Genomic DNA, 10,161 nt, shown 5'->3' with positions numbered 1-10,161 from the left:
TTGGCCAAACGAACCCAGGTGCTGGACCAAAGGCGTGTCAGACGCACGAGAGATGCCGAAGAACCCCCGTCACGGAAAGACTCACGATTTTACACGATGCAAAAAATTACCTGTTTGAATCAAAACGGCAAATTGTGAAAAAAGTTACTAGTTTGCAGGTATGATATTTTCTTATTGAAATGATCAATTAATGCTCATTGATCACATTTTCTAAATTGCCTCGAAGAGCACTTTCTTAATTCATCCATTATTGCATCCGACAATGCAATGTGCTCAAACTTGACCCGTGGTAGCCAGAAGGGATACAGCAAAATTACAGCCAAAATCTAAAAAAAAATCTCACTGGATTTTCATTCTAATTCTACCCAGACCAAACCCTAAGATTTTGAAGTAGCTCCCATTTGGTCTAATGTGACTTTGACCTTTCATTGTCAGTGTAACTAATATCCCACAGAAATAACATCACTGGAATCTATTTCAGTTTGTGTTGTTTTGCCAAACATTTGATTACAAAATAAACATATTTGTTTTTTAGCCATCTACTTTCTTGTCTCTGAATGAAAGAGCAATTCTTGCATTTTGTTTTTAGGAGACAACATAGTTTGTATGATTTCTGTGAATTAAAATGCACAAACCAGAAGCAACAATACCCAACAAATGGGGGATGACTCTTCATAGAACATAAAAAAGTGACTATTTAAATTTGATGCCATTCGTGAGGAATATGTACCGTTACAGATGTGACGATTCTGAAAGCAGCACAAACCCGAGTAAGGAAAGAAACTTCAAATGTTTTTTTTAACGCCTTAATGTTGACATCTGTGCATCAGTATGGCGAAACCTTTGGTAAAAAGTATTTTTTTTCATTGGCATTTGCATGGAATTGTGCAGAATGTAAAGTTTACATGACAATGCAACAACAAAACCAACTTACACTTTTATTTTTTGCATACATTCAAATAATTGTCAATTATGCACAGCCTGCATCCTCGCATTCAGCTTGTAATAAAATACAACTTAAGAAACAGAGACACCTGACGGAGAGCAATACAGAGAACAGTTTAATGAGATTTGCATATGCAACGAATATGAAGACATTTTAAGAGAATTTTAAAGGGGACGAAAGTAGACATTAAATTTGGCAATGTACATCTCTGAAACAATTTGTTCCATGTGTGATATGTCAAAGGACAGAATAGACAGGACATATAACAACAGTGAGGGGTACAAACCAGCATCTGTACAGATGTCAAAGAGGCCAGCAGGTTTACAGATGCTCGGCCTCTTGTCTCAAGTTTGGCCATCTCTAAAGTGCTTGTGGTATTTGTGAACAAGACAAGTTCACATTACAGCGGACGATGTCTGTATAAACAGCTCAATGTTTTTGACAAAATTAAATGAGACTCCAGTGCGGCGTCTGCCTGCAAAATCTGATAAACCGTCCACAAACCGAGACCTACTGGCAAAACCCACTAAACTAAATAAGAACGAATTGCTTTGTTTAGCTGCATTTAAAGATATTTATTTATAAGACTCGAAGTAGACTTTTCAACGTGTCTTTTCTCTGGTCTGGAGTTGTTGAATTGCAATGTACGTCATGACACGAGAGAGAAAGATATACATCTGGGGACAATACGCTTCGTCTCCGCAGACAATTAGCAATTACGCTGCGCTGTTTATTGGCACCGTCCCTCGACCGCTCAGTTTCAGACAGGAATAACAGCAAAAGTGGCACTTGATTAAATGTGACATTCGGAACGAGTAAAAAATGACCACAACACACCGTCACCACGGTTGAGATTCATCCGTGCGATTCATCACGGGGAGTGTTTGTGGAAAATTGTGATATAACCATCATTTTTTCATCACTCCCTCATGTACGTGAGATTCTAAGCGTTCTCATGCTGTACCCGATCACTTATAAAACATCACATTTAACAGTTTTTAGCTCGGTTTTCTAATATACACTACAGATTTTCCTAAATGTTTGTGTAGCAGCCGATACATACATTTACATATGTACACGTTCATTAAAAATATATAGGTTGATATCGATTTCTACGCATTTGTAATAAACCAAATTTATCTTCATACAATATCTTTTCGGTCTTTAGGTAAACAGTTTTTTCAAGGCCTAACATTAAATGTCCATGCCATAACCCTCTGTATGGTTTCACAGTAAACCGTTAAGAAGTGAAGAGTCGTGAAAGTCTGAGAAACGCTGCAGTTTTTGTTCTACGATGGAACATGCACCGATGTGAACGTGTTACATGTGTTAATCTGTTGCGTTTTAAGTGCCTCGAATACAAGAAAGTCATAAAAGGAAACCATTCCCACAATTCTCCAAGCACTTGCAGGTTAGTCCGGTCGAAGCTGATTGGCTGACAGCAGGAATTAGGAATGGACATTCAACTTGATTTGCTTAGTTTCTCTGTTAGCCGCTGAGAGGATGGAGGTCCACCTTCACCTTCTCTCCACTGCTGAGCATCCCGATAGTGGGGTAAAATCCCCCATCCGGAACAACCACCTCTCTCCTGCCGATGATCTTGCCGTTCCGGGTGAAAAATACCTAGATGAGCACAGAGGGGCGACAGCGAGTCAGCATTTCTCAAGTCAGAGAGGAAAGGGGCGAGTGAGTCAGCATTTCCATAGCTACAGGGCTGATACACGGCACTCGACGGTCCTACATGCACGGCAGCCAAAACTTTTGGATACTTTAGAGGGATTGTAAATCTATGATGAACAAGATAAGCACATCTGTTTCACAGCACCGAGATGGCTTTGGTATTCATGAATTTTCCAATAAGCCTTTCCAGGTGATTGAATATCTGCAAGCGAATTCATCTTACAAAAATTTGTTCTGTTTCGGTGGTGAACAGACATTTTGACTCCTCAAAATTCTTGCGTAAGTGCCGTAGCGAGAAGCTTAACTCTCACCCAGTGGGCAGAGATGAGCTGCGGTGTGGTCAAGGATCAAACAGAGTCGCAGATTTTGCCACGAGACAACTTTCAATAGTCCACTTGGAGACCTTAATGCGTTAATGTTGTTCGAGGTTAAAACGCTTGACTTGATAAATGAATGTTAAACAAACTCCAGTCTGCATTAAAACTAATATAATGACGGTTCATTTACTCAGCCGTCAAACTAAGCCTTCAAGGTCTTTCATTTACAAGCAAGTTTCTTGTTTGTGGATTCAAAAATTCATCAAGTCAGAAGACGAGACACAACGGGGATGTGAAAAAGCAAAATAAGACTCTTCTCTGTCTGTGTGGTGTTTCTCACCATAACTTTCTGGCCGTCCTGTTCTTGTTCTGGGTCATCTCCCTCTTCTTCATCTTCATCGTTCAAATACAGCAAGTTTTCCACGCGTCCCTGCTTCGGTCGTACGTCTGCGGCATCCCAGTCGTCGATTTCATCTGTCGAGAGTAAAAGATTTTGCTCTATATGAACGTTAAACATATGGACGGGCAGTGTTTTCAATTGACTGATTTCTCATGCAACTCCTTGAACAAATAGCACGCCAAAACGAACGAGTTAACATGAAAATCTTGTGTCTTTACTGAACGTCATCTCACCTTCAAAGTCCAGCATGTAGTCCCGAGGAAACATGATTCCGCAGCCCATGATGTCGCCCTCGAAACAGCGTGGGCCAAACTGATCTCCAACCCCACTGCCGTGAAAGATCTTCCCATCATCTGTGAAGCAAATAAGAGTGTGACGTTAAATATTCTGTTTTATTTTAGACACATAGTAGCTAGTCATTTTTTTAAGCTCTACGGTTACAGCGTGATGCAAGCAATATCAAGATCATGGGTTCGATCACAGAGATTGTACATACTCAGATACAAATGAACTGTATAGTTATAGTATAAATATTAAGTTATAGTATTATGTCATTGCAAACCTAAAGGACTTTCATTTTTTCTATAAAACACAAAAGAAGATATTTTGAAGAAAGTTGGTAACCAAACAATATTGTCCCCATTGACTTCCATTATATGGAAACAAAACCACTTGAGACCTTTCTCAAAATAAACAAAGGCATACAGGTTTTCAACGACATAAGAATGAAAAAATAATGACATAATTTTTATTTTAGGGTGAACTATCCCTTTACACTTGGCAGTCTTTTACTGTGGGGGTATCATTTGCATCATTATATGATTAAACGTAGCTCTTGTAATAAAAAAAAAGTATTTTAAGGGGAATTGTGGTCACAGAAACCATCTATACATCTATTTCAACTGAGCAATAAACACCCGCAGGGCACTGAATGAATGAAGACATTATGAGTCACATATACTAAGTGTTTGTTAGAAGCATAAGACTGAAGTCCTGGTGTGAACCTGAACAGCGACACACACACACACACACACACACACACACACACACACACACAGACTCCCCATTCCTAACACATTTCCTCTTAATGATCCAAAGATGTCTCGCACGCCTTATCCAGAGCCTGACGGGACACACGAGAGAGAAAAGCTCTCGTGCCTCCGTTCCTTTCTCCTTAAGACGGTTTCTTTCAAAACGAGATAACAAAACAAAAGAGACAACAACCGAAAGCAAGCAAAAGAAAAACATGGCGAGGTTGCCTGCAGACACAAACCCCACTGCGGTGCATGGCTTGTAAATATTTGTGGAGTTGTCATGGGACCCGTCCCGGCACAGGATACCGTTTAAACATCCCTATCTGAACACACGGGGAGGGAGATGAAGACACTGTATCATTATGATTCCCATGTGGGTCCCCGGCCCAACGCTGCATTCCCAAACGTAGAAGTCGCTGCGGGAGAGGAAGAGCGCTAAAAATAGATGAGGGTCTCGCTCTCTCGCTGTCCTTCCGCTTCTTTGGCACCTGAGCTGACGGGAAACGGTACTCCAGATCGCAAAGAAAGCTTTCCTTGAAGGACAGAGGTTTACCTGGAGACTGTCTGGAAAAGGTTGATTCTTGATCTTTTCCGCAAACAAGGAGCCTCGGGATATGGAAAAACGATTCGTTTTGTTTGTGTAGCAATGCTTGAAGAAGCTTAAAGGGACAGCTCCCCCAAAAGTTTTTACAATTCTGATTTATTCATCTTCATATCGTTCAAAACATGTATGTGACTTGTGTGTGACGTTTGTATTTGTGGAACACAAAAGAAGATATTTTAAGAAATGTCTCTTTGGTTTTAGAAGTCAGTGGGGGCAATGTTTTTTGGTTACCAACGCTCTTCAAAATATCTTCTTTTGTGTTCTGCAGAAGAAAGTAATACAGGTTACTAAACTTGTCGGATGCATAAATTTTAGTAATAAAAATGTATTTTAAAGAAAAGCTTTTAAAGAACCCAAGCACACATCACAAACAGCAATTTAGGGCAGTGCTACCCTTGCCAACTATTTCCTGCAGCTTGGCGTGGACAGCGGTTGCATTAAGAACAGATCACTTCAACGCCACTTCGTCACGTTCTGCCTGTCACGAGGCTTCAGTTCCAAACTGCTGCACTAGTCACTCATTTAAACTTGAATAAATGTAGCTCACTGACTTCCGACTTCATTTCTCCATCATACAAATGGCGCCGCTGTCCTCCCCTGGAACACAGATGCTGACCCCCAGCGCAACACATCAACGGCTCTGACGGCGGTCGTACGTGCCCCGGTGCGATGACTCACAGGATTGAGTCATGGATACGGGCTTCGTATGGATCAATGAGTCACGCCCACCTAATTTGACCCGCGTGTGAGCCAAGCCTCCATCATCGGGGGCCGCAATGAGGCGCGGATATGACACGCACCATAAATGTAGCACCAACAGGAGGGCTCCAGGTGCAAGTGACAAACTGCACCACCCTGATGTGAGTGATGTTATGATTGAATTATTCTGATACCCGATATGAGCCTGGGTGAATTCACAAGCAAATAAACACGAGTAACTATGGGGGTCAGCTTTAAGAAAGGGGCATTGATGCTCAAGCGGTTCTGGCTTTGTGCTGTCGAGCTGGAAGTGATGAATTGCGCAGTCCGATAGTGATAGCATGATGAGTTGCAGAGTATTGAAAACCAAATCTATCGATATCCCGGCTAACATTAAGATTAATGAGTGAGGTGTTGAGGTGAGCGCAATTCTGTGACATCTTTTTTGTTGCAGCAAAACTCAATTTAAGAACCGAAATAACCCTCCGTTGCTCGACGTCCTTTGACGTGCTGGACAAGATGAAGCTGTTGAAAAGAATATAAATGATGCAAAGAATCACATTGTTTTATTCAAACAATGATACTTTGCAATCTGTCATGTGGAGTGGCATGAGGGCTTGTGGAGTGTAAAGATTCTCATCTATACAATAAGCAGTTGTGCTGTCTTATCCAGTATCAACTTCCTTCAGGCTGCTTTGTAAAACGGCACCCGTGGAGTCAGATCGGGTTTTTTATACTCGTGTGATTTTAAGATTGCTCATAATCATCACGGCCATCTCATCTCCACAATCCTCTTATCAGGATCCCGTCCCTCCACGCGCTGTAGACATGGTGCCCATAGATGAGCCAAGTGACGAAGCCGAGAAACAAGCTGGACCTGCAGGAATTCTGGGTAATCCACACTTGAACAGCAGTGGGAACACAATCAAAGATGAAAGGAATAAACAAAACAAACTTTGTGTAAACAGGATTTGGATGTGTGGAATTCACGTGTAAATAGATTTTGATGTGGGATGGGAGAATGATTGACATACAGTAGATATTTGGCTGCTTTAGAGATAAACACAAGGATATTCTTGTTAGCTCGTGAAGATGATGACAAAATATCTTCAAATTACATATACTTGGAAGACAAAAAGTTTAAAGACTCGCCTGCGTGATAGGCGACAGAACCTCGACTCCAGCCCGGGTGCCTGTTCTTTGGGTAATCCTGAGAAAAGAGACACAAGTCAAAATAAGATCCCTATCTAAATAATAAAAATAAGTTTTAGACACAGTTATAGTTGATGTTAAGGACTCCTCCAAAAAATTTCTTCGAATATCAAAAACTAAATACATTCCCTTCTTACTAATGAAAATTATATGATCCACAGCCAAAAACTATTAGAGCATTTCGTTCATTGTTTTCGATTGTAAAGAAATACATTATTATCTGGGGTGTAGTTGTCACATAGCTTCAGGCTTTACGAATTTTGTGTAGAGATGCTTCATGCCAGCACAAACATGAAGAGCAGCCAACATTCTGATAAGATCTAACAATGACTCCAAGACAATAACTTCATTCATACAAAGAAACTATAAACTACATCACTGGACTAAAACAAGAAATAAAAAATATACAGAAATTGTAAATTGATTTAACGCATTCATAATGCTTAAAAATAGACTTTAGAATCAAACTAGTCACATTCAGATTATATTGGCCAATTTATATGACATAATTCAAATGAATTTACATTTATTAAAGGTCAAGTGCATGAATTTCAGCGGCTTCTAGCAGCCAGGTTGCGCATTTCAAACAACGGCTCACAAACGGCTTGTTTCAAAGCAGTTTTAGAAATGCATAGTTTCTAAAGAAAGAGTGAATGTATTGTCCATATTTCAGTAAAGTACAAACCATGTATTGGTAATAAAAAAATCATGTTGAAAACCTGATTCACAACGGTAGGCTTATAATAATAATTGGAAATGATTTACCTGTTGCATCAGATTTTATATTTCAGAGATGGCGGCAATGCATGTTTGATGCGAATTTTAGGGCAAGAATGCATTAAATAAAGAGACGAAAGAACCAATAAATAAAATAATTTCTTTCTGATGCAACAACACATGAGAAGATGGTGAACCACATACTGTAAGAGCAGTTCCCTGTTCTTAATTTCTCTTAATCTGGTTTTTGGAATTACGTTGAATCTGTTACGGTTAAGGGTAATATGTAGCTCAGTGTTAAAAAGATGTCAAGATCCTTTGACCTGTTTTTTCTAATAAGACGATGGGAAACATATACTGGGGGGATTTAAAATCGATCGATTTATGATCCAAGCGTGAATCACAAAACCCTTTCTGAGAAGGACGCATGATTGAAGAACAAATTCCCATTCGGAGAAAGAAAGTTGACACTTTTAATATCTCTTGGTCCGTTTTGGTCTACTTGAGGCACAGGGCTACACTGTGAGGTTGTGCAACAGAGGGCAGGCATGATAACACCTCGGGCAAATCTGACAAACAGCCCTAAACATGTAGAGACAATGGAGCGCCGCTCTCTGCAAATACACAAGAAAAAGTAAACTGTGTTCAAACATGACTTAATTTAGATTGAGTTGCGGCCCGACGCCATAATAATTCGTAGGATTGCATCTGTGTTCCAAATCATGTACAAGCTAACAGACACTTTGACGTGCCACGAGCCATCAATTACTCGGCTAGCGCCGGCGACCCACATAACAGTTTTTTAAATATGTCAAATGAAATTAAATACCACGAGACTCCCGTTTGGAGAAAGGTGCCGTTCATGCATACAGCGTTTTGGCCCCCTAAGGATAATGCAAAAGCCATTAGAGAGAAGCACGGAGCTTCCAAAAAACACAAACAGTAGCGTATGTGCCCGTGCAGGAGCTCTATCGGATCAACCTGGAGCTTTTATGTGCTTTACTCTAGCTACCTGCATTTGCACACTGTGACAAAGTCAACAACCGCCGGTGGAGGCAGATGCACATCTCCAAACAAGCGTATAGCTCAGAGATTAGGTCGAGAGGGTAGCGTGTCACCATCCGGGCGCTGTGGAAGGCAGGGAGCCGTGTTTGTGCAAGCTTCTGTCATCGTGAGACGATAAACACGCAATGGAACGATAGAAGAGCTCGGATAATTAAACATTTCAAGTCTATTTTAAAACTATAAAAAACACGAGGAGGGTTTTTAATCAAACGCTCGCTCGACTGCTCCATAGGAAGCTCAAACCGAAGCCGGATGACGGCGTAGGAAAGGGTCGATGCAGGAGGGAAAGGTCATAAGGTAATAACGGTCGAACCCATTCACGCACCGTGGCCGTCGAGGCTCCGGTGTGCCTCCACCTCTCATTACGGCCCAGAAGATCTTTGTCCTGTATCCTAGCAACACAGTGTGTATCCGGACACACACACACATGAGCTTGTACTGTTACGAGTAGAAAGGGAGGGGAGCCGGGTCTATGGCAGGACGGGTTCAGTCCGTGTTCAGAGGTGAGGGTTCAATGATCGCAGATAAGATCTCGCCTCTTCCTCCCCCCACATCCGCTGTCACACTTGTTGCGAATACAGTTAAAGAGCGGCTTTTAACTTATAATTCGGCCCATCTGACACAGCAGGGATCCCATCACGCTCCAGGCTGGTCCAAAAGCACTTCCTGTCCCAGTTTAGAACAAAATACAACCGACAACATTTAGAACTGAATGTGAAACAAACATCTTTAAAGTAACACTATAGCACTTTTGCTCACGGCTCCTCCATGTGGTTGATAAGCGCAACTGGCTGTTGCCAGTGTTGTGAATAATGTCGCTGTATAAGCTTTCCTGTGGGCAGCGCAATACACATGAATTTGTTTAAGTAAGCTGATGAAACTAGTTAATGCAGAAATGTCAGAACTTACAGAGTGTGGCTTTGCTGCTCAGGTACCAGAAGCAATAGAATTTATCAGATTAAGAGTTGTTGTACCCCTAGAATCATTTTTTAGACATTATTTTAAGGTCGAAAAACTACAAAGTGTCACTTCAAGAAACAATTAAACGACTGAAACAGGAAGTACTTCTGGACCAGTGTTGTTTACATCTTACATGTCAGACACTTGGACAAAGGTGACAGACGCCGACTCGATGTTTTAACAATTAACAGCCACATTGTTTGTAAATGTCTCTCCAGACACAGGATGCAGGGAACAGGGCTGACGTCCAACAGGAGTAAACAGCAGTTAGGCAGCTACGCTTACCTGATATGTGATCGAACACAGATGCACACAGACACAACGGCTTCGTTAAAGTAAGAAGAGAAAGAAAACCTTGCACGACTTGAGTCTGCTGTTCTCAACCTGAGAAAAATAACCCTTCACGTTTCTCATGGCCATGCACAGATCGACAGGAAGCACAGCGGTCACGTTCCTGTTTCCACCGTGCACTTCTTGTCAGGGACATGTCAAAGTATGATTCGACAGTCAAGCCTATGGCTACATTT

General features: G+C 41.3%; 1 protein-coding gene across 1 annotated transcript in view; it reads right to left on the bottom strand.

Annotated features, from left to right (window-relative positions):
- Positions 1 to 634: 634 nt before the first annotated feature.
- Positions 635 to 10,161, bottom strand: part of spryd3 (SPRY domain containing 3) — a 28,185-nt gene continuing 18,658 nt past the window's right edge. Inside the window, exons 8-11 of the mRNA XM_079478675.1 lie at positions 6,833 to 6,890; positions 3,577 to 3,696; positions 3,284 to 3,417; positions 635 to 2,569 (exon numbers count right to left, since the gene is read on the bottom strand). Of these exons, the coding sequence (XP_079334801.1) occupies positions 2,435 to 2,569; positions 3,284 to 3,417; positions 3,577 to 3,696; positions 6,833 to 6,890 (447 nt within the window). The 3' untranslated portion in view covers positions 635 to 2,434. The remainder of the gene's footprint in view (positions 2,570 to 3,283; positions 3,418 to 3,576; positions 3,697 to 6,832; positions 6,891 to 10,161) is intronic.

The sequence above is a fragment of the Barbatula barbatula genome, assembly GCF_947034865.1.
Source record: "Barbatula barbatula genome assembly, chromosome: 17".
Taxonomy (NCBI): domain Eukaryota; kingdom Metazoa; phylum Chordata; class Actinopteri; order Cypriniformes; family Nemacheilidae; genus Barbatula; species Barbatula barbatula.
Note: the sequence above shows the minus strand (reverse complement) of the source record. Positions and strands in the feature narration are given on the sequence as shown.